At 37.5% G+C, this 23,845-nt stretch overlaps 6 protein-coding genes across 6 annotated transcripts in view; 4 read left to right on the forward strand and 2 right to left on the reverse strand.

The window, feature by feature from the left end:
• Window positions 1-4,182, forward strand: part of LOC111602348 (5-hydroxytryptamine receptor 2A) — a 45,397-nt gene extending 41,215 nt beyond the window's left edge. The window contains exons 8-10 of the mRNA XM_023319360.2: window positions 127-999; window positions 2,277-2,398; window positions 3,873-4,182. Of these exons, the coding sequence (XP_023175128.1) occupies window positions 127-999; window positions 2,277-2,375 (972 nt within the window). The 3' untranslated portion in view covers window positions 2,376-2,398; window positions 3,873-4,182. The remainder of the gene's footprint in view (window positions 1-126; window positions 1,000-2,276; window positions 2,399-3,872) is intronic.
• Window positions 4,183-6,527: 2,345 nt separating this feature from the next.
• LOC111602227 (E3 ubiquitin-protein ligase TRAIP) lies at window positions 6,528-8,812 on the forward strand. Its single transcript, XM_023319208.2, has 7 exons — window positions 6,528-6,787; window positions 6,848-7,063; window positions 7,120-7,473; window positions 7,669-7,726; window positions 8,087-8,206; window positions 8,266-8,460; window positions 8,532-8,812. Exons 1-7 carry the CDS (start codon window positions 6,672-6,674, stop codon window positions 8,787-8,789), a joined length of 1,317 nt encoding a protein of 438 aa, XP_023174976.1. The 5' UTR covers window positions 6,528-6,671; the 3' UTR covers window positions 8,790-8,812.
• Window positions 8,813-8,968: 156 nt separating this feature from the next.
• On the reverse strand, window positions 8,969-10,844 carry LOC111602226 (armadillo repeat-containing protein 6 homolog). Its single transcript, XM_023319206.2, has 2 exons — window positions 10,327-10,844; window positions 8,969-10,263 (listed from the first exon to the last, which is right to left on the reverse strand). The coding sequence occupies exons 1-2, from the start codon at window positions 10,441-10,443 to the stop codon at window positions 8,989-8,991; spliced, it is 1,392 nt and encodes a 463-aa protein (XP_023174974.1). The 5' UTR covers window positions 10,444-10,844; the 3' UTR covers window positions 8,969-8,988.
• A 116-nt stretch (window positions 10,845-10,960) lies between these two features.
• On the forward strand, window positions 10,961-12,797 carry LOC111602228 (endoplasmic reticulum junction formation protein lunapark-A). The gene is made up of 6 exons (XM_023319209.2): window positions 10,961-11,099; window positions 11,225-11,454; window positions 11,544-11,676; window positions 11,755-12,199; window positions 12,275-12,466; window positions 12,531-12,797. The coding sequence occupies exons 1-6, from the start codon at window positions 11,073-11,075 to the stop codon at window positions 12,704-12,706; spliced, it is 1,203 nt and encodes a 400-aa protein (XP_023174977.1). The 5' UTR covers window positions 10,961-11,072; the 3' UTR covers window positions 12,707-12,797.
• A 2,412-nt stretch (window positions 12,798-15,209) lies between these two features.
• On the forward strand, window positions 15,210-15,985 carry LOC111602277 (cuticle protein 1). The gene is made up of 2 exons (XM_023319273.2): window positions 15,210-15,320; window positions 15,383-15,985. Exons 1-2 carry the CDS (start codon window positions 15,306-15,308, stop codon window positions 15,854-15,856), a joined length of 489 nt encoding a protein of 162 aa, XP_023175041.2. The 5' UTR covers window positions 15,210-15,305; the 3' UTR covers window positions 15,857-15,985.
• A 1,665-nt stretch (window positions 15,986-17,650) lies between these two features.
• On the reverse strand, window positions 17,651-21,135 carry LOC111602335 (histidine-rich glycoprotein). The gene is made up of 3 exons (XM_023319340.2): window positions 21,034-21,135; window positions 19,361-19,422; window positions 17,651-17,955 (listed from the first exon to the last, which is right to left on the reverse strand). Exons 1-3 carry the CDS (start codon window positions 21,052-21,054, stop codon window positions 17,706-17,708), a joined length of 333 nt encoding a protein of 110 aa, XP_023175108.2. The 5' UTR covers window positions 21,055-21,135; the 3' UTR covers window positions 17,651-17,705.
• Window positions 21,136-23,845: the final 2,710 nt, after the last annotated feature.

Below are 23,845 nucleotides of genomic sequence, written 5' to 3' on the forward strand. Positions count from 1 at the left end.
AATGGCTTAGAGGAATTGGGTATAAATATATTTATGAATGCAATTGCAATTGCAGCTGCTCATGATTCGAAATGCTAAACTGAAATTGAATATTGATATATGCTTTATCTCACATACCATTTACAGGTGCCCAGCACATCAGGTAGCCAAATAGCCACCGTCTCACATCTAGTGGCTTTGGCCAATCAGCAGCACAAGCAACAGAAACCCACTGAAACTGCCGAACAGCCCGTGCAGGAGGAGGAGCTAGAGCAACAGCAGCACCAGCTTAATGTGGTAGAAGCAACCGCAACCACAACATTAGCAGCAGCTGAAGCTGGGGAAGCAGCAACATTAGTAGTAGAAGCAACTGCAACAACACCAACAGGCAAGGCCAATGGCAACGGCGGCGTGGAGGTGCTTGAGGATCCGCAGCTGCAACAGCAGCTTGAACAAATGCAGCAGCTACAAAAAACAAGCAAATCCGGTGGTGGCGGTGGCGGTGGTGGTGGTGCCAGCACATCAAATGCCACAACAATTACATCGATATCAGCGCTATCGCCACAGACACCAACGACGCCAGCAGCTGGCCCGATGACGACAAAGACCAGCACGTTAACCAGCTGCAACCAGGCGCATCCGTTATGCAGCTCCGCAAACGCCTCCGGTCCGGTAACACCAGAACCGCGCACCAAGCAACAGCAGCTGCAGCTTCAGCTGCATCAGCATCCAAATCCCAACTCAAATTCATCTCAGCATTCACAGCAACAGCCGGCACAACAATTGTCCAGCATAGCGAATCCCATGCAAAAGGTGAACAAACGCAAAGAGACGCTGGAGGCGAAACGTGAAAGGAAAGCGGCCAAAACCTTGGCAATTATAACGGGCGCCTTCGTTGTCTGCTGGCTGCCCTTCTTCGTGATGGCATTGACGATGCCGCTCTGCGCCGCCTGCCAGATCAGCGACAGCGTCGCCTCGCTCTTCCTCTGGCTGGGCTACTTTAACTCGACGCTGAACCCGGTAAATATTTATCATACAAATATCTAATATATATAAACATATTTATAATCAATAATTAAGAATTAGTTTGTGTGAACTTGGAACTAGCTTTCGCTTTATCAAAACTAAAAAAAACAGTAGGATAACTGAAAGTATTATTCCTCTACAACCCTTCTAGATATCGTCTATTAAACTTACTGAACACATGTCCTACACCCGTCTTGCTAGCCTCGTCTGCATTACATTCATATACTGAAATTATAGCTGAGTTGATCAAGCCATAACGGTATAGTCCACCTATACAAGAACTCCTTAAGCTTAGCTATATTTCGAGCCATTGTTTCAGTTACCCAAATAACAATCAAGACAACTTTATATACAATATGCCTTTAAGAAATTTCCCTCTTAATATCTTCGATTTTCAAAGAATTTCTTATATATATATTTACATTTAAATGTATAAATATATATCAGAGCTAACGTCCGTATTTTTCAAAGTTCCATTCGAGATTGTCCAGGGGACAGACGGGTCGTGTCTTTAGCCAGTGGGAGATACAATGAAAGTGGAAAGCGTGATTGCAGGAGCCCCAGGCGACGGTACATTCGGTGCCGCTGTTGCTCGATTGATTCGCTTGGCATTGAATGCAGGGATCCATGATATGATTGCGACAGATGGCACAGTTATCGACGACTATATCCCATGACCAGAGCGCCACGCCACTCCATTTCTTCACATTGAAACGTTTGCGATCTATGCCGCTGCCGTTGCCATTGCCATTGCCACCAGCCGCGTCTGCGCTGGTTGTTGGCATCTCGATGTTATTGTTGTTGGTGCTCATTTTCGTTTTATTTCTATCTAATTATGCATTGATTATGTTTGTCAATTCAAGTTTTATTTAAGCCTCAATTTCACTTACTCGTTGGCTTTAGTTTTACAATATACTAAACTATTTTTGACTTGCCCACGCAGCGCTTTTGACAATTTGAATGAAAATTTGAGTCTTTCAGCGTTGCCACCTAGTCAGCGAGTGTTTGAATTTGTTTCGATATATGCTTATCGATAGCTAAGTAAGATTGTTGTTTGAGGCATTTTTAGTCTATTTTAATTAGTTCCTTTGGACAGCTTGTTTTATGACCAATCTAGCTTTTTAAAAGCTAGCTATGGCCAAAACTTGTCTCTATGCAAGCTAAACCGTTTTATTTTTATTAAATTTTAATTATATTTGACAGAAAAGTTGAAAAAAACATCTTTATTTATAAAACCTAAACAAAATTGCTAACAATTCTATCTTTTACAGGTCATCTATACAATATTCAGTCCCGAGTTTCGTCAAGCCTTTAAACGCATATTGTTTGGCGGCCATCGACCAGTGCATTATCGCAGCGGGAAGCTCTAGATAGTGCATGCGAAGAGGCGAAGGTACGTACGCTCAACATTATGAAAATAATCAAAATATATATATAAAATGAAAGCAAATATACAGAAATTGAAACCAATCGCAATTCCTTCCAACTCTCTTGCAGTTATTTTTCTTTAATATATTTTTTTCAATTTCGCTTTGCACAAGTTTCAATTTGCAATGTGCCGCAATATTCCGCAATTGATATGGCTTAAGCAGTTGCTGCTGCTGCTGCTGCTACTGCTGCAGTTGCTGCTTTTGAAAGTGTTTTGAATTTGGCTGTGAACGTGTAGTGTCTTTGCTTTGGGCGCCCAATTTCACCAAACACATGACACACGCTGGCCATGGGCAACGCTTACACAGACACGCACACTCTCTCACACACACATTCCCACACTAAGTCACACACACACACCCCCCACTATCGCGCTTTGTTGCCCGCTTTCTATGGCAGTTGAAACAATTTGTTAGCCTTGAAGGCAAAGTTTCCTCGCATCTCTCAACTCATTTCTCAAATTTCAAAACTGTGAACAACTTTTATCCGTCGACTTTATCGGCGCTGTCATCTGCATGCGAGCAGCGCTTTAAATCAGTTCTGGACAGGATAACGTCCGATGCGCCCAAAGGGTCATTCGAATTATGGCCACACAATGCGTGCGCTTTTATCTATGATAAGTAGCCACATACAAAAAGGCTAGAAAAATGGCTAACAAAAATTAGAAGAAAAAAAAACAAATTAGTGAGCTGCAGTCGGGAGTGCACGACTCAGAGTTACCTAATCCGAAGGACTAATTTCTAAATTGAAAACACAGAATCTATATACTAAATTCGATAACTTTAAGTCTAACAACGAGAAAGATATGCGCAAATAGCTGCAATTTCATATCGATTCTTATCGATATAATGAGAAGGCAATAGTTATCAATAATTTGAGCTGTGTAAGCAAAGATATGTACAAAATTGCTTGAGTCTATGGCATTCAGGAGCGACAAGACAAGACAAGATCGAGTATAATATCAATTAAGAGAATATCGTTATCGGTCATTTGAAACACACTTGCGCAGTGTATGCAATAGAAAGACCTATGACTATGAATATCGATCGGTATCAGAGCAGCTACGTGTAAAAGACTCAAGTCGCTAGCTATTATAGTAACCCAAATGAATGTATTCAGACAGGAATGTTAAGAGGAGGCAAGCGATCGATCGATTTAATTCCCCCTAATAATAATGTATTGGTTCTATGCACTCAGCCACACCTGCTTCTAGCTGTTACATACATTGTCACAGAGCCGATATACCCTTCATTGCCACTTTCGAATGGGTGTCAAAACATATTTGCCTTTGCCCATTTCAACAGTCGCCGGCGGCAGCAAAATCAGTGAAAATTTTTTTTCTTTTTTGTTCCACTTTTCCGAAATAAACTTTAATTAAGTGAATTTATTGTGCGAATTTACGTTTAAATAAATTTTTCGAATTAAAAACTATTTTGCAGGCGTTTCTGCTAAGCGAAAGGATTTGCCTCTTCGTTAAAAATATTTAAAACATGAAGTAAAGAAGTTGAAAAACAAGACGAAAAGAAGAAGAACACCAGCACTCACTACATGCATGTATACCAAAAAATAGAAGTTTAGCAGTAAAATTTAGAAATTGAGATTATTAAGATATTAAAAGTAAATATTAAATGTTATAAATATATTATGCTTTTAAGTTAAGACAAATGTAAATAAGTTGAGCAAAAATTGTTAAAAGCTAAAAGTATTTAAATATTAATATCTAAATACTTTAGAGAAGTTAAAAGTTAAGATTGTAAAGCAAAAAAAAGACAAAAGAAACCTGTTTTCGAGTAACTTCTCTTATTAATTGTTTTTGAAACTGCTTTGAAAACTGATTTCAAGAAACTAATTTGAAAACAAATTTTGAAACCTTTTCATTTTAGGCACTACATTTGGAAACTGTTCTGGAAAACTGTTTTCAGCCACTATTCTTAAAAACTGTTTTTTGAAATTTATTTGGAAAATGTTATTGGGAATTTTATAGAAGCTGCTTTGAAAAAGTGAGAAAATGTTTTTGAAAATATTTTGAATATTTTTGAACTGTTTGGGGAAAAAGGTTTTTGAAACTGTTTTTTAATACTTAAATTAAAACAGTTTTTTAAAGGGGATTTTAGAAACATTTTCATTTAAAAATTATTTCCGAAACTATTTTAGAAACTGATTTTTAAATCCGTTTATAGGGAATAGTGTTTGAGAACAATTTTAGACACTGTTTCTGAGTAATTGTTTTAAAAACTCGTTTGGAAACTATTTAGAAACTCTTTCTCAAATAATTTTGAGAACCATACGATATTTTCTATCAAATATTGAAGCTGTACGAACTATGTAATCAAAATAGCAAAAAAATACAAATGTAATAATTAGCTATAAGCTTTAGCGACTAAGTAAAACTAATTTCTAGCGAAATCCACTTCCAGAACTTACGACAAATGAAATATTGAATATGTGTGTAAACTATTTAGATGTGTAAGATCAGTTACTAGATAGTAGAGCTTGGGTATGGGAGCATAGCAAATGGAATTTTTTGGAATCGTTACAACTGAACCATACGGCATATATATAAACATATATAGCTAAGATATAGCGAACTTTAAGTGTGTATAAAAGCAGTTAGAAACTAAGTGGTAAATATTTGTTGACTATTCCAAGGGCAATTAGCGTAAAGCCCAAATGTATTATTAAATATAAATAATAAATATTAAATATTAAAACTTACAAATTTAACTGTAAATGTAAAATTGTTTAAATGCAATTTAAATCGATTGTTAAAGAAAATTCTAGTTACACTTACAAAAACATAAATAAATAAATTAAAAATTGTTGTATTATTAAAAGTTAAGCAAAAAGTTGGTAAAAAAAATGAAAAACACAAAAAAATGTCGAGGATTTCTTTGAATATGAAGCATATTATATATAAACAAATATATTTAAGGGTGCAAAATGATTGTAAAAAAAACAACAAAACAAAAAAGACGAAGAAGAAGGAGATGCAGAAACCACGTGTATTATTGAAAAGCAAAAACTACTTTCGGGAAAAATGGGTAAAACGTAATTAGCAAAAATTTAAATATATAAAAAAACTTCAAATATTTAAAAAAAAGAAAAACTCTCTTTAAGTAAGCAAACAATATCAGAATTGAAATCAACTCGTTTTAATACCCTATAAAAACTAATACGAAGTAAACCTCTTTAAATGTGAAACGAAAACAAAAACAAAAATCAAAAATCAAAAAAACTTCAACTAGATTATTAAGAACTTACAGCTCTATGTCTAAACCTAGATATCAAAACTCAATAAGAAAATACCTATTCAAGCAGTATATAAAAAAGAAATCATTTTTGATTTGCTCTATGTCACGCAATAATTCGTCACACAAAACACTGATTAAACTAAATTTATTTTTTCGTATTATTTACTGTAAAATTTTCATTTTTGAATAATACAAATTGGCGCGCATTTAGTAAGAATTATTGCCTGGTATACAAAGCAAACAAGAATATGACGCAAATTAAATCAAATGCTATGCTAAAAATTACTGTACATTTCATTGGCTGCAAATTACAAATAAAAACTAAAATTGAACTTTCAAGCGACTCTTTTAATTTTGAAATTAACGGATATTCTAGCTGAGACACAAACCAATATTTATAGCAACATTACAAGCATCATTTTATTGAAGTTGCCCAAATTTAAGGAATTCTAGCTGAGACACTAACCAAACCCATAAAATTGACATATTCCAACTTGATTTAAAATAACATTTCTACGTTATGACGAAGTTAGTCAAATTTAACGAAATTTCTAGCTACGACACGAACTAACGTTTGACGCAACATGTTGAGCTGTTTTGACGAAGTCAAATGTAGCAGAAATTCGAAATGACACAAACTAAAATTTATAGCAACACTTTAAGCTAAGTTACAAACCTTTAATTTGATTTCAACTGAGATCCAAACCAAAATTTATAGCAACCTTTTTAGCTAAGTTAAGAACCCTTGAAGTTGTCTGCGCGCAAATTTGAGCATACATACGCACAATAATGCTCACTTTAAGTTGGGTGTGCGCCAAAACAGCTCACTTAAAGTTGGCTGCGCGCACATTAGTGCTCACTTGAAGTTGGCTGCGTAAACGCAGCTGATTTTGTATAAAGCGGCGCGAAATTCTGCGACAAGCCGCAATATAGATTTGTTATTTTCCAGCTAATTTTTCTTATAATATTGTATGTTTTTCGTAAAGCATGTTGAATTTGAATTGTGTTATATGCGCGGAACTATTTACGCATGCCGATGATGTGTATGTTACCACCTGCGGCCACATGTTTCACCACACCTGCCTCATGCAATGGCTTGATCGGTAAGCAATAAAATTTCACAAGAAATAGAAAAAAAAACTTATTTTAAAGTGAACTTCCAGCTCGAAGACATGCCCACAATGCCGCAACAAGTGTACAACGCGAAATATATGGCGCGTTTATTTCAATTTAGCCAATTTAGATGTAAGTCGCATCGATGTCGGCTCGCTGCAGGAGCAACTGGACAATGCGAATTTGGCAATGAAAATGAAGGAAAAAGAACAAAGTAAAAGCGAACAGCAAATGAAGGAGCTAAAGGAGACGCAAAAGAAGTGTCTGTAAGTAGATTCAGAATAAACTTAATCATATAGAAAATTGAATTTTTAAACTGCAGCAAAACTATAGCTGGCCTGGAGCAAAAGCTGCAAAAGAATGAATTTCTTATCACCAGCTATGTGGAGCAAATAAAAGTCTTAAAAAATGACGCATTGGTCGTTGATTCGCTTCGCAAGGAGAACAAATCGCTGAAACAACAAATACACACAATGGAAGGCGTTTCGGCTATTATGACAGCAGGCGCTGCCGATGCCGAGCGTTTGCTCAAAAACGAAGCCAATCCTCATGTCTTGGCCAATTGGGTGTCAACGCTGAAGCGGGAGCTGCGACAGTGCGAAACCAAAAAGACGGAACTACGAAATGTGCTCAAATTGGTGCAGAACGATCTGCGCAGAGAGCTGGACTCGAAGCGGTAAAGTGATGCTATATACGGTATACTATTTATCGAAAAAATTACGATATTATGTATACGATATGCAATATTAAGTATACACTATACTTGATATACAATATACTATATAATATATATAAAACTATATACTGTACTATATGATATTCTGTATACCTTATACGATTTACTAATATTCAATTCTCTTGCATCTTGCAGCAAGCTGGAGGAACAAATCTCACATCTGGAGAGCGATCTATATCGTACGCAGGAGAAGGTAAGAGTTGAGAGAGACAAGCTGTGTTTTAGTGAAATAGCCATTGCTCTTTATAGCTAAGAGGATGATGGTCTTTGCGTAATAAGTATTAAATAAATTAAGAGTGAATAAAATTGTAAAATCTTTAAGTTAAATTAAGACAGTTTGAAGGCTCGCTAAAACTTGTGTACCTTGATTAATTAAGCTGAATCGTTGTCTGGCGAGCAATAAATAGAAAGCAAAATTTATTTAGTTGCCAAAATTCAGTGAAATCTCCTATGGGCCGAAAGACGGACGCGAATCATAATTAAATTCATAGATATATTACAAATCCTGATCTATTCTTATCATATAACAGAATTTTTCTTTTATTATCAACAGCTCAAGTTAATTAAAAGCCAACCAATTGACTTGGATACTTCGAACCTTTCCTTAGGCCTAAACAGCAACCTTGTTGCGCTAAAGCAAGAGGAAAGACGCAGCACGATCTCGCCAACAACTGTATGTATAACCATATTGTACACAATATACAAATATATTATATATAAAAATCTTTACAGAAACAGAACATCAAACGCATAGAGGAGTCAACATCACCCTATCTAAATATCAAATCCAGCAGCGTTGGGATTTCACATTTGCTCAAACCCCCAGAGCTGAGCATGACCAAAATCTCGCCGATTAAGAGTGGAGCTGGCATAAGCATGGCCTCACATGGCGTCATACGGAAGACACACAGTGATTTAAGCGAAAAGGTAGCTATGCAAAATGTATTCAAAGAAAATTTTGTTGCTACTCACATCTTTTGTTGCTATTTCTGCTGCAGTATTCAATATTTAAGAAACCTCGCCTGGTACTGGGAGCCACTTCTAGTTCTTCGGCTACAATGAGCTCAAATTTTGCATACAATGGCATGGGTGGTTCAGAGAAGATAGATCCTTTCATGCAGCGCGTCGAGGAGGAGAAGGAACAGCAGTTTGCAGCAGCTAGAGCATCAACTAGCAGCAGTCAGCCGACGTTGTCCAAAACAGTTAATTCGCGCTTAAAAGCAGGCACTCTGCGGAACTTTAAGTTAACCAAATAGTTAAAATAGCCAGAAGACTGCATCATTTTCAAATAGCATTAATTTATAGATGAATCTTTTGTAAGCTCCGATTATTGTGCGGTTTCATTATAAGGTAATGTGTGTGTGAGTGTGTATAAGTGTGCGTTGAATGAATTATAAGTTAGCAATGAAATATATAAAAGTAGCAAATATATATTGTCCATGTGTGTTTTTTCAGCTATGCGGCAATTTTCTTTTCTGCTTTACCGGTCCACTCTTCGCGCAATTCTACATTGCAGCCAAGATCTCGCAGCGCAGCCTTGATATCTTGCGCCACCGTAGGATGCTCAGCCATGGCAGCATTGAGTAAATCCTCCACGCCAAATGATAACCAAGTTTCGCACTGATCGCGTGAACGTGAAACCATATTGCGTATGGCCCATGCGCCGTTGCGTTGGAGAATCTTATGCTTGGGATGCAGACGCAATGCCTCGACAATTATCTCAGCAATGCCCGTTTCAAAGAAGGCAATGCTGTGCTCCTTGACACGCAGCGTAAGCGTGGTTATGCAAGCTAAAGCAGCGGAGATGATATTCTCATTTGTTTGATGTGTTTCGAGTAGTTGTTTAATGATTGGAGCCACGCCCTGTTGTACAATGTGCGCCTTTACAGCATCATGGCCAGCAAGGGCACGTAAGAGTTTTAATGCCTCGCGATTTAGACGCTCCTCATTTAGATTATTTTCCATTATACCAAAGATAATCTTAAGGCCGCCAGCATCGTCTATGACCGTGCACAACTCCTGCCGCACAACCAATGTGCCAAGTGTGAGCAACAAGTCCGCCAGGACATTAACATCCTCATAGGCTGGCAGCAGCTCTACCAGCTGGAGCAACACTTCGTTCGCTATCTGTCGTGCATGCTCATGCGCACAGCCAAACTCCACACGTATATCATCGTCCAATACGAGGAATCTCAAAACTGCAGTCAGCTCCTTTATTAGTCGAGGATTATCCTTAACCAGCAGCGGTTTCATAACCTTTATGGCATTGCTAGCCATTATACTCTGTCGATTCATTTCATGCATAATACAAGCTTTTTGCATCCATTGCAGTGTCAGACATGCTACTTCCAACTGATCTTCCAGCGCAAGCAATTGAAGAACAACAGCCATCGCCTTGGGATCATATAAATCAGGTTGCTTGTGCGTTAAACTATTTACAGCTTGCAAGCATTTGCACAGCAATTCTATTTCCAATGTCTCAACGGCCAGCGTTTGTTCCAGCAATCCAATAAGTGCATCGTGCGCGCCATTTTTTCCTGCTAGCACGCGGTGTGCGAGCGATTTTTGACATTCCAGATCCAAGATGGCGAGAAGTTCCGTTAATTGTGCTTTATCTTCACTTTTTTCGCTGATGTGTTTTTGAATTTTGGCCACTGTTTCATTAATAACTGGCTTACCCGTTTCAGGATTTATGGCCAAATCTTTTATGATGTTCACCAGGTTAATGCCCTAAAACAAAGCCAACAAGATAAAGACAATCTAATTGAATGATGACGCATACAATTTACCCACTTGTGCTTCAAATTGCTTTATTGTCTCCTCCTTGGCCTCGGAGGGAGTCATAGAGAAATCAACAACATTTTCCTGGACAACATCGTCGAAGGTCTCTTGAGAAATTACTTTAGACATGTTGATTTGTTAAATTTCCCCTTTAAATGCAGCAGCTGTTTATTTTTTAGCAACGTCTTTTTATGCTATCTTTCTGTTCCGCAACAACTCCCACACACAAACCAACGAGTGAGTGAGATTTCTTTGTTTTCAGTCTCAGTTGCAGTTCTAACTGGCAGTAAATATGAGTTGTATACAAGTAATATTGTGGGTTATCATAAATAAACAAATATATGCGACTTGATGGCGTACAATAAATTGTTGAACTTTTATAAAATGCGCAACTGCAGCTCAGCTGTTGGGCTGCACTCAGGGCTACAAGCACTAATCGATAGATATTTTATAGTCGCATATTTTCAAGATTTAGGTCGGCAAATGGACAAAATGGTTTTGAAAAAGCCTACTAATTGGAAAATTTATAAAAGTATTAATAAAAACAAGTTATCGCTTAATAAGTATCGATACCCGATATAAATCAGTTTGGTCAAAAACTTGTCAAATCTATCGATATATATATGTATCGACAGAGTATCAACAAGCCCAGCTAGCGGCAGGGTCACGGCACGAAAATAGTTAATATTTACCTTTTTTTAAATTTAAGTAGGCGTCATAATATTAGTACAAGTTATACTTATAATAAAATAAGAAGAATGGGTTTTGTTCTATCGAAATTTCGGGTAAGTGAGACTAATTCGCCAATTTCTAATTCGTAATGCCAATAGGCGAATGACGCCAAAGTGCCGACCTATACATATATGTATATGCCAAACAGATTTACATACGTACGCATTTCTAATTATAGAAGGAAAAATCTACAACTGCTGTTCTGGAAGGTCTGCAGTTGCAGATACAAGATCTAGAGAAATATGTGATCAATACGCAGGAGCGTAAAAGGCGTTTCGTAAGCAATTTTGTTGGCTTCACAATTGGCGCATATATCGTGGGCTTTGCTCTATGGTATTTCTTCTATTTCCCGCCAACAATGCAAGAGCGCATCATGTATTTGGTGCCGCTGCTATTGTTCCCAGTACTGTGAGTAATTCAATCAGAACAAGCCAGATGTTCGATGATCTCATTACAACCAGTTGCTCATTATTTTTCACTTTGTAATTATATTTCAGCATCGTCTTTCTTCGTCAAATGTTTACGTGGTATTTTCAGCGAAAGCTCAACAAAAATGGCGATAAGCTGGCGCAGCTTAAGCAGAAGAAGACCAAGATATTAGAGCAGGTCATGGACAATGAGACATACAAGGTAACGCTGGAATGGACAATTGTTACGATAGTTATCAATTATGATAATCGATATCTACACATACATATTTTCGGTTAGGTGGCCGTGCAATTGCTTGAACGCTTTGGTGATAAGCAACAAAGCCGCATCAGCGGCCTGCTCTCTAGCGCAGCGCGTAGCAACCAAAGTATAAACTCCTTAAATCGCTCCATCAGCTCCTCGCTGCAGCGTACACCGCAACCAGCCGGAGCTGCAGTGGCAGCAGCACAGCAACAACAGCAGCGCAGCATGTTAACACCTTATACTGGTGTCTATCGAAATATGAATAATAATAATATAAATACAAGTGTTATGGCACCGCAATTGCAACTGAATACACCATCGTCGCAGGTGCGCAGTGCGCAGTTGCTGCGCAGGCGCACGCCATTTCCCGTCGTTGATGACAGTTCACGCAGCGCATTGGATCGCATTGTGGATTTCATTGTGGGCGATAGTCCACAGAATCGCTTTGGCATGATATGCAAAGAGTGTCATAGACATAATGGTAATGCTACCTTATCTATATACATATATATATATATATATATATATATATGTAAATCCATGTATTTTCTTCTAGGCATGCTGCCGCTGGAGGAATATGAGTATACAACATTTCATTGTGCGTTTTGCGGGGTGCTTAATCCGGCACGCAAGGAGCGTCCAGTGGCACCACGTCTCTCGCTAAATGCAACGCAACCGGAAACGGCAGCTCTACTTAACAGTGCTAGCTCCGATAGTGATTCATCAGACGATGAAGACGAGGAATCTGGTGAATAATACACATACCATTACATACGTCTGTTATCACCTAATAACTTTGATTTGCTTTGTAGAAGATAATAAGCATTTAGTGCGTCGTGCGCTGCATGACGAATTGCGAACGACTGATACCGATGCCGAAGTGGATATGGAAGTGGATGAAACTGATGCTGAGCCCACAGAAGCGACTGCTACAAAAACGGAGGAGACTGAAAGTGCGGCCAGCGAGACTGAAGCAAAAGCGAATTAAAATTTTCAACTCTCAAGAGTGCGCCATGAACAGGTTTAGGCTTCGCAAAGCGTTAGCTTCAAATAAATGCAACTTTTATATATATATAAACACATTGCTTAGAGTTAATATTTAATTACTAATAACACACATTGTTGGTAAGCAAATCTAACTTAGAATCTTTGTTCACTTTAGTCAGTCCCCCTCACTAGTTTAATCTGCAAACAAGAATTACTTGAAATACAAAATTGTAAATTGAATACAACGAAAAAAAAAACAAAATTACTTAAGTATGCAAATTGTATGCAAATTCGCTTTCTTTTAAACGCCACACCTTTATGCAAACGCCCCGTTAAGTGCTAAAGGAAATTGATAATTAAAAAAACAAAAAAAAACCAAAGGCAGGCGACAGCTAATGTCTATAATAACTCCCAGTGTGACAAAAAAGGCGAACACGATAGTTGAGACACTAACACACGTATATCTGACAGGCGACAGGCTATACAATACCAGTGTGACAAAAAAGGCAAGCACGATAGTTAAGTTATCAAAAGCAAGAACAAACACACACACACACGCAGAGCAGCCCAGTCATGTGTATGTGTGCATATGTGAGTGCATTATGCGAACGGTCAACAATTTCAATTTCGCTGGCTTTTATTTTTCCGGGCCATTGATCAAGGCTAACGAGAACAGCTTGCTCCACCACCAGCAATAACCACCTACAAGTGGAGCAGCCGCGCCCGCGCACATTCCTAGCCAATGGCTGGCTATCAAGCTGACTGGCTGGCTGGCGGCAGTTGCAAACACAAATTATAAGAATTAAACTAAATCTGTTACAAACGTTGCCAACAATTGGACACATTCAACAACAAACTGTTGCATGCTTCATGCATGTGTTTGCGTGTGTGTATCTTATTAGCTCATAATTTGTGTGACAGCGCATTTTTTCGCCTCGTTATTGAGTGCTGCACAACACTGAACTCTTACGTTGTCTTTCTCCCTCACTCTTGGGTGCTGCCCTCCAGTAAACTCCGACGTCCACTCTCTATCTCTCTCCCGCTCAGCCAGGAAGTCGTGGTGCGTGCGTTACGTTTCTCGTTTGGCATTGGCATCAAGCACATTGCGTATGGCCCACAGCTTGGACAACGCGTTTTTTTAGAGGTGACAATTGCAGTGCAACAACATTTGCATTAGCGGACCAAAAACCTGCTTTAACTAGGGTTGGGCAATTCAAAAATACTGATAAGAAATAGCTAAATAGATCTAGCTAGCTTTTTTTTTGAAAATTTATATAAATTATAAAAATATAAATAAAAAGTGTAGGTCAAATATTAAAAATAAAATTGACGTGAATACATTTCATATAAATTAAAAATATTTCTAAAAATTTTTTATAATTATAATTATTTCTATCAGATTTAAAAAGAATTTACTTTTGGAAATATTATATTAATTTTTATATAAATATATTTACTCTTATAAGAAGTTAGTTAACTACTATTTTAATGAACAATTTTTTTTCTTAGTTAGCTGTTTTCGTGGTTTTTCCAAAACATATCCATATATGTATAAAAGTATGTATATACAGTATTCTCCTGCCTAATATCTTATAACATTTTCTGATTAGAATTTAAAAGCTTTTTGCAGTTATTTTCAACTATTTTTTGGGTAAATCTAAAAACACTTGAAGCTAAGTGAAATATTTGAACAAATTTCAGATAAAGTTAAATCAAAAATATTGAAAAAGTAAAAAAAAAATGGTACAGCGCAGCCCTAGCCTAGAATCTGAGAGTCCGCTGCGATTCTATGTGGTAAAGTCAAGCAAAGCATTGAAACTAGTGCAAGTTCGCTGCACCGAAAACCCGTTTACAAGCGCCTTCCGGGCGAGTGTGTGGACAAATATATATGTATATATATATTATTGATATATATATCAATATATATATATGTAGCAGGAGCTTAGCGCGTTGGCGAAGGTGTTTGCTTGGCGGCACGACTAGGAAAAACCTGCGGCACAAATAAAGTGATTCACGAACAGATTCCATGAGCAGCGAACGTGTGGCATGTGGCATGTGTGGCAAGGGTTGAGAAGCTTGGCCAAAAATAAAAAGAAAAACGCCAACGCGCCAAGTGGAGCAGGCCATAAGAGACAATGTTTAGAATGCGATCGGGGCTTAGTTCATTGCTATTGCTAATGACGGCTGTAACTTGATACAAACATATATATCGGCTGTATATATATATATACATATGCATATGTGTTTGTGTCTGTCGATTTATTTGTTCGCTCGCTCAACAAAGACTCTAATAATAATCTGTGTGGCCAATCAAGCAAAATATGCGCGAGATCAGTCAACAACAACAACAACATCAGCAGCAACAACAACAACAATAGTTGCAACCACACCAAATCTTAGCCAATGAAAGTGAAACCGAGCCCCGAGTCTCGATTCTAGCCGGCATACGAGAGAGCCAAGACTTTGCTCTGCCGTTCGGGCCTATAAAAGCTAGTTGACGGCCGTGTTTGTCCCACAGTGCAGCGCTGACCACAATTCCAATTGGAAGTTTAATATTATTCAACTTTATAGTCCAATTGGCAACAAGGATTACGATCAACATGTTCTTCAAGCTGGTAAGCTAAAGATTGCCGCAGCTGCTTGGCCGTTTTACAGCTACATTGATGCTCCTTTGCAGCTCTTCGTCTCCTGTCTGGTTGTGGCTTTGGCCAAGCCACAGCATCAGCAAGCTGCCCAGTATCCGGCTGGTGTCAATCCACAGGACTGCCCCAACTTCCCGCTCTGTGATAATGCACGCCTGCACAATCCGCAATCGCAGTGGCAGCAGCCGCAACCCCAGTGGCAGCCACAGCCCCAGTGGCAGCAGCCCCAGCCACAATGGCAGCCGCAGCCGCAGTGGCAGCAACCGCAGCAACCTCAGTGGCAGCCACAGCCCAGCTGGAACGCTGCACCCGCACCAGCGCCCGGTGGTGGAGACAAATATCCAGCTGGCATCAATCCACAAACCTGCCCCAATTATCCCTACTGCGATGTGAATGCCGGCCATGCCGCAACGCCTGTTGCCGCGCCACCACTGCCCGGCTGGTCGGAGCGTCTCTATCCCGCTGGTGTCTCCCCACAGCAGTGCCCCAACTTCCCCTACTGCCACTAATGGCAGCATCTCTTCCGTCTCTACATACCCCTTCTCAATCTCTGCGCGAACCTTTCCTCATTTAGCTTCCTTCTAGTTCTCAACTTTTGAAATTCTTGTTCTTGTTGGCGTCAAATAATAAACAGAAAGAAAAAACATGTTGGTCATATAAAAACTAAAGTTGATGAATTTTATTTTGGGAACTTTTAACAATTTACTTTAACTTAACTCTCCATATCAGCATTGAGTAAGGTCTAATTGGATATGAAGAAAAGAACTTTTACTAGTTCTCTAAATTTTAGCTTGATATGTGTATCTAGTGTCTGCTTGAATTAAATTTTTAATAAATATAAATATCTATATATAGATTTACAGACAAAAATAGCTTTCAGCTGCATTGTTTAATAATATCTAATTGGATTTAATTTATATAAAGCCTATAAAAGATTTTTGATTTAAGTCTAAATTCTTTATTGCTTATGCCAAATGGAATTACTACAAAGTATTTAGTTCAAAGGTCTGTTATATATATACTATATATAGATATATAAAAGCATATCAATTGCCTCATCAAGCGAAATCCAATTGGATTGTTGGGCATATTACACAATAAAACTTTTAAAAGTTTTTTCCACATTTTTGCTCAATTGTTCAATTCTCTATTCTTATATGATTCACAACGTTAGTTCATTGATCTTGAGTTATTTTTTATATATAGTCTTATAAATTACTATTTATAGCAGTGTTTAGCATTATGTAATTGGATTTTTGGTATGTCGAAGAAAAGAAACAGATAAATCTTTTATTACAATTTAACACAATTTAATAGTGAAGCTATATAATTTCTATAAATGCTATAAAAGTTCTTCTGACTTATTTTAAATTGCCATCTAATTGGAATAGAGAGTGCACACAATCGCAGTCAGTTTGCTCTATTCCAATTTGATTTATGTCTCGGTCTTTAGTTGGTATCATTAAGTTCAAGTAAATAGTCGTTTGAAAAGTTGAATCCAATCTTTGTCATACGCCCCGCCCAGTTGACTGTTCGCCTCTTAGCGCAATAGATCACCATTAAACTTCAGCACAGACAGTGCGGAGGCTGATGTAATTGAAGCTCAAGATAAATGCCAGATAAAATAGTTTTAATATGTCGTTTTAACAGCTTTTTATGTCCCTTTTTATGTGTGTGAACATGAGCATGAAGTTTTTACCAGAGTCGTTGTAAATATTTACGATCTTAAAGATATATACATTCTTCTGTATAGATCTGTATACATAATAGATCAATTAGGTTTCACATGCTCAAAGCCTTGGGCAAATGCAAATGGAAATTAGTCCTTGGCTCGAATCCCAGTTGCAGCCAAAAGTCAAAGAAAATTTAGTTAATTTAGCTTTGTCATAAAAACGTTAACCGAAAAAAACGTTGTCATTTATTAAGAATGTGCCACGCCCACGCCCACATGCCGCCCAGCACATGGAGCGAACGATTCCAGTTCCGCGCTTGGAACAAGGAATTGGACAGGTGATCAGCACACAGCTTGATTGCTTGGGCAGTAGCTTGGGTAACTGTTGTTGTTGCTGGTTGACCCCGAGTTGGATTTTGTGAAAGTCGTTCTTGCAAAACGGCGGCGACGGCGACGGCGGCCGGCGGCCACATCAAGCGACCAGCCAACTGACCAAGGTCAAGTGCAACTGCAAATTAAAACCAACTAGAGTCGAGCACACTTACATAACCCAAAAAAATAACAAAAAACAACAACAACAGCTATTCCAGTTTACAATCGAAAAAATCTCACTTTTATTTACAATGCGTTTTTCTTTTCACTAAATTGTACAGATATTTACAAAGCCTCTCTCTGTCTTTCTGGCTCTACCAGCCATGTGAGAGGGAGGATGACCAGCCCTTATGGAAGTCGTGATGGTAGTCGTGATGATCTTCATGCACATGGACGGGCACAATCTCTTCGTGATGCACATGATGCACGGGCACCTCCTTATAGACCGGCACATGCACCTCCTTGTAGACGGGCACATGCTTCACCACAGGCACAGCGATCTTCTGGACATGATGATGATGCACCGTGTGCACCTTGTAGGGCACATGGATTGTATGATGTTCACTGATTTGCGGATTTTAATTGGAATAAGGTAAGAATAGTTATGAAAAAATAAATAAAATTAGAAATTGGATAATATGCGGATAAAGCTAAAAGTGTTTGTGGTTTAGGTAGAAACTGGAGAGAACTAATGTAGGTGAGAGTTTAGTTAAAGTGGGAAGTGTTTGGGAATTCCAATTGGGAAATGGATAAAAGTGAAAATGTTAGTGTCATACTGGATAATTTAGTAGCGGATAAAACTGAAAACGCTAAAACCTAGTTAGCGTATAATATTCACCCATTGGGATAAAGATGAAGCTTATCTATGCATGATAAATATAATTATAATTGATAACGGATAAAGGCGGATAACGTGTGAAACGCTCATATGTATTTTAACATGCTTAGAAGGGAAACATTACTGCATAGTTTAATTTAAAAGAGCGAAGAATTGTTTAAAAAATCTAATTGGACCGGGGATAAAAGTTATAATACGCCTAAACAACAGGGGAGCATGGAAATTATTGGGATAACGATAAGACAATATAATTGCTGCTGTTTGTAATTGTATAGGATAATGTTTAATAATAGGAACAAGTATAAGGATAAGTATAATAATGCATGAAAAGCCCAATTTCATCAAGAATACAAGTCTATTAATGATACGCTTAAATATAATATGTATTCGGTTTAATGTGAAGTAAGAATTGTTTAGCAAATCCAATTGGAAAGTGAGTAAAAGTGAAAATGTAAATGTCGAGCCTAAGCTAATGATATGCTTGATGCATCGAGACGAGGTGAAGGCGGGGAGAGCGGTTGGTGCATTGTCCAATTGGCATTCAATGTTATTAGCTAATCAGTTAATAGCTGGCAGTCGTCTCGACTCGTTTGAACGGCCCGCTTGTTGGCAAGTTGCTTGAACTTGGCTCGGACGCGGAGTTCCGAGAGAGTTCGCAGCAGTCGCAGCACCGATCAATGCTCGGAATTTTTAATTGATTCAATGCAATTATGTGCGCATTATAATTCGCAACCGAGCAAATGCCAAGCGTCGCCTCGAAAATTCCTCAGCGTTGCGCCCAGGTTCACTGTCTGCCAATTGAACTCGATTACAATAACAGCAAAAGTATCTCACTATATATATATATATATAGGGCTCAGAGTGTTGGCTTAGCTCTATTTATATTGATTGCTTCATTTGGATTCAATTACATTCATAATTCATAGCATTTAAAAAGCCATACAAGAGAGCCATAAGAAAACAAAAATCAAACTTCAATTGCACAACAACACGGAAAAACGTTTTCAGATGACGCTTTAACAGTTGATAGATGGTAGATAGTAGATGGGATATGGCTTAATGGTAAACGGTGCACATAAGTTATATATTATGTTAAGTGGCTTATGGCTGCATGTTTTATGGTTCACTTACTGTTTGCCAAAGAAACCGGGACTGGGCGCGCAGTAGGCCACAGCGAAGAGCGCAACAAAGATCTGCAAACACGAGTTGTAAGAGATAATTTCTATATCAGATACATTTTTATACATAAACATAGCTTAACAGACTTATCAAATTTTCTGAGTAAGAATTTTGATATATTTTTCTTGTACGATTTTCTAAATGCTAAACATTTTCAACAATGGAAATATTTTAAAAGCATTAAAATTATAATAATATATTATTAAATATATTGCCAGGCTTTGAAAATTTAAAAAAAATTATATTTTGATTTATATATATAGAATGATATTTTATATTTATTTTTTTAATTAATTCAACAAAAATATCCATTAAAACATTTTTTTAATTATAAAAAATCTTAATAATTTTCCAATTAAGATTTTCTATATTTAAACAAATTTGTTTAATGGACTTTTTCGTTGCAATAAGCACCAACTTATAATGTGGATAAATAAAATTCAGTCAAGAATTGACCTACTAACGAATTAGATTTAAAGACATATACAAATTATTCATTTTCTGATAACCCGTTAAAAGATAAGTGTATTTAGTAGCTAAGATAACCTTCGTAAAAACCTTTGTTGACTTTAGCCAATGCCTGTAACTCTCTAAGTATAAATCATAAATGTGTTTTTAGGGTTTCGTTTAGCCCGAATGTTAGGCAATACAATAATATTTATTTATTGCTCAAGTTTAAATTGGCAAATAATTTTTTTGGTTGGCCAAATTTTCAATTAAGGCCAAACCAATAAATGAACTTAAAAAAAAAATTCGACCAAAAAAAAAATAAAGTAATTGCTGCAATTTTTGTTAAGTGAAGGGCAAAACGTTTCTGGCTTAAAAAAAATTTGTTGATGGATTAAAGCATTTAAATAAAGGGAGATCAATACATTATATATAGATATATGTAATTCATTTCTCTTTCGCCCATTATATAAAGAAACATATATAGATTAAGCTCGATTTGATTTTAGTTTGAAATTTTACGTTAAAGTAAGTTTTATGCTAGTTGAATTTGATTTTAATTTAACTTTCAAAAATTAAAATTAGTCAACAGTTATTAATAAGTTTTTAAAGAAATTTTGAAACTTCTTTTTTCTTTAAAATATTGTTTTTTTTTTTTTTAAATTTTGATTTCAAAAGGAATTTTAAGAAATTTTTTTAAGATTTTTCTTAACTAAAAATTTTATATTTTATATATTTTTGTTTATTGAATTATTTGTTTTCATTTTAATAACGAATTTTAAGAAAATTTCTTATATATTTTTGTTAGCTTAAAAATTTATATTTTTCCTTTTTTTATTTAAATTTTGTAGTGTATTTTCGATTTTTGTTTATATTTTCATTAAGAATTTTAAGGAAATTTTTTTATAAATTTTTTTTGTTAGCAACATTTTAACTAAGGTTAAAATTTTTTGTTAACAAAATTGTTGAATTTAAGTCAATACCCTATTGGTTAGCTAAGAGACTTAAACTCAGTCTGAAAGGAGTCTTTTTGTTGTATAACTTTTGGAATGTCTTTTATTCCTGCACTGCGCTGCACGATTATATAAGTTTTATAATATTTTCTTTTCACTCGCGAATCCTTGTTTACATTAAGTTTATTTGGCTATGAACTCTCTCTGAAGTTTGGGCACACTTACGAAGATTTTAAGAGCGTTCATAGTTAGGTATTTGTTGTTGTTGGCTTAGTTTTGCGAACTCGACTCTTGTTGTGTGGTTTGTGGCCGCTGCGTTTGCCAATGTCTGCCAATGACTGATAACCAATGGACAATTGCTCATCCGTTTTATACACAATTGCAGGCGCTAACAGCGGACGTCGCAGCGACGACAGCAGCAGCAGCACGAGTCGCAGCGGCGACAACAGCGACGACAGCAACAGCTACAACAATCAATGTAAAACATACGTGACGCACAGCAGCAACAGCAACAGCAACAGCAGCAGCAGTCGTGGCTACAGTAACAGTCAGCGCCAGCAGCAACAGCAACAGCAAGAGCAACAACAAGAGCAGCAATAGCTGCAATAGCAACTATAACAAATATCACAACAGTTATTACAACAGCAACAATTGTCGCAGCAGCAAAAGCTACTAAAACAACAACAGCAGGAGCCTCTACAACAGCAACATCAGGAATAGCATACATACACTATTAAGTGCTTTATGAGTTGCTTAACCAAGAGGTCTGCCCACTAGACAACAACAACAACGACAAGACTTTGGGGCAACTGTTTGCTATATACTGTTTGCTGCAGCAAAAGCACGCATCAGTTGCTGCTGCTGCTACTGCCAAAATGAAATCACATTTAAAATAATGAAGATGTTGCTGTTGTTGTTGTCTCTAGCTTGACATGTACAATCGAACTTTGACAGGGCAAATTTGTGTGCAGATTTTAAGTGTTTTTGTCTGTGTTTTGGACAATAAACAACATTAGAGAGAGAGAGAGAGAGAGGGAGAGTGAGAGTGAGAGAGCGAGAGGGTTAGAGAGTGTGAGCGGCAAAAGAAGTGTATATTGGTTGGGCAGTATTTGGTGGAAAAGTTGAGGAACTGGAAGTTGCTGGAATTAAATATTGTATAATTGAGGCTTGAATTTCCAGTTTATGGATGTAGGCCAGCAGTTAGCTATATAAAATATGTTTCTTTAAGATCATGTGACTTTATGCCATATATCTAAAAATCTATCTGTTTCTCTGTCTTCATCTATGAATAGATCAATCTTGATCCATATATCATTCCATCTATCTATACACATGTCTACAGCCAGCTAGATATCGATTAAGCTCTGAGCGCGCATTGGACAGTCGTTGACAGCCATTGACAGCATTCTCACATTGTCTTAATGGCATAGATGTCACAATGCGATTTATTGTTTGCAATCGGCTTCTGAAATTATTCCATTTGAATGATCAACTGGCACATAAAGCATGTGTGTGTGATTGCCCAAATACATATATATATCTATATTGGCACGTATTGCCCAAGAGCCAAAGAGCAGTCGAAAAACATAAAAAAGTGAATGTCAGGGCAGCAACAGCAACTGCCGAAAATTGTCCCGCCTTATCCCTGGCAGATCAGGCCCATCTTTGCAGACGACGACCTTGACATGCAAGCTGCACATAAAAGCAACTGTTACTTTTGAGTTGTTGCTGTTACTGCGACAGTTGTTGCTGATGCTGCTGTTAATGCTGTTGATGTTGTGGTTGCTGCTACGTCGACTATTATAAAATTGTTGTTCCTGTTGCTGCTGCTGTTATTACTGTTGAGGTTGCTGATGCTGCTGCTGATACTGCAATTGCCGTTGCTGCTGTTGCTGCTTCAGTTGCAGTTCCTGTTGGCGTTGCTGGTGCTGTTGCTGCCGCTGCTGCTGCTGTTGCTGCTGCAGCACTGGATGTTGCTGCAGTTGTAGTTGCAGTTGCTGTTGGCGTTGCTGCTGCAGTTGCTTTTGCTGCTGCTGCAGTTGCTGTTGCTGCAACAGCTGAGATTGCTCTGCCTTTGGCTCTGTCGCTGTTTGCTTTTGCTGCAACTGTTGTTGTTGCTGTGACAATTGTTGCTGCTGCTGTTAGCGGCGTCAATTAAACGCATTAAATGGGTCACAATTGTCGTGGAGGCGGCACATCCGATCACAATCACGACTCACGTACGCGCGACTGCTTAACATAAGCAACACCAACAACAAATTTGCAATAAAACGCATTTTTTTTGGTATTTTTTTATTACCAATTTTCGGGCAATTACTTAACCAAATTTCGAGCCCTCTTTTTCCTCGTTTTGCTCCGCCTTTTCTTAGCTAATCAGCAAATGCAACACACGCAATTGATTTAACAAGCCTTAGTCGATCGATTTGTGGGTCGATGCCACAAAAAAGTCGAGATTCATATAACAGCTGATTGCGCAGATGCACTATGTTAAGTTAGCTGTTAACAGAAGCTGTTCATGTTAATGCTAAGCGAAGCAGAGCTGATCTGTTAATACTCTTTTAATAGTTATTGATAGGAGTTAGTTAAAACTTTTAACTGACACTGTTAAATGAGAGAGTTGACTGTTAAATGAAACTGTTAGCTGTGCATATTAACTGAAACTGTTAAGTGGAATTCTGTCAATTGAATCTGTTCAATTAATCTCTATCTTAAGAGCTTATTGATTTACAGTAATCGGTTAAAACTGTGTTTATAGCACTGTTAAATGCCCAAAAGATTCGGTTTATACTGCTTTTAACTTAACATATGCTTCATGTTAAATTAGCTGTTAAAAGCTGGTTAACATATGTTAAACAGCTGTTAGCAGGTCTACTCATTTTTTTTATACTTAAGGCTCAATTGGGCTCGTAAACAGAACTTACTGAGCAGATGATTGAGTTGCATGGATGAAGGAGCTGCTGTTAATTCTGTGTGTGCTGTTATGCCTGTTATTGGCTCTGTTACTGCTACTGTTAGGTCTGCTATTACCACTGTTAAG

The sequence above is a fragment of the Drosophila hydei genome, unplaced genomic scaffold (assembly GCF_003285905.1).
Source record: "Drosophila hydei strain 15085-1641.00,03,60 unplaced genomic scaffold, DhydRS2 tig00008122-arrow-pilon, whole genome shotgun sequence".
Classification (NCBI taxonomy): Eukaryota; Metazoa; Arthropoda; class Insecta; order Diptera; family Drosophilidae; genus Drosophila; species Drosophila hydei.

Coding starts and splice junctions, on each gene's coding strand:
- LOC111602227 (XM_023319208.2), top strand. CDS start 6,672: ATGTTGAATTTGAATTGTGTTATATGCGCGGAACTATTTACGCATGCC. Junction 7,064..7,119: donor GAGACGCAAAAGAAGTGTCT/GTAAGTAGATTC, acceptor TTTAAACTGCAG/CAAAACTATAGCTGGCCTGG. Junction 7,727..8,086: donor TATATCGTACGCAGGAGAAG/GTAAGAGTTGAG, acceptor TATTATCAACAG/CTCAAGTTAATTAAAAGCCA.
- LOC111602226 (XM_023319206.2), bottom strand. CDS start 10,443: ATGTCTAAAGTAATTTCTCAAGAGACCTTCGACGATGTTGTCCAGGAA. Junction 10,264..10,326: donor TAAAGCAATTTGAAGCACAA/GTGGGTAAATTG, acceptor GCTTTGTTTTAG/GGCATTAACCTGGTGAACAT.
- LOC111602228 (XM_023319209.2), top strand. CDS start 11,073: ATGGGTTTTGTTCTATCGAAATTTCGG. Junction 11,455..11,543: donor CTGCTATTGTTCCCAGTACT/GTGAGTAATTCA, acceptor ATTATATTTCAG/CATCGTCTTTCTTCGTCAAA. Junction 12,467..12,530: donor CGATGAAGACGAGGAATCTG/GTGAATAATACA, acceptor TTTGCTTTGTAG/AAGATAATAAGCATTTAGTG.
- LOC111602335 (XM_023319340.2), bottom strand. CDS start 21,054: ATGAACGCTCTTAAAATCTTC. Junction 19,423..21,033: donor TGAACGCTCTTAAAATCTTC/GTAAGTGTGCCC, acceptor TCGTGTTTGCAG/ATCTTTGTTGCGCTCTTCGC. Junction 17,956..19,360: donor CCCGGTTTCTTTGGCAAACA/GTAAGTGAACCA, acceptor TCCGCAAATCAG/TGAACATCATACAATCCATG.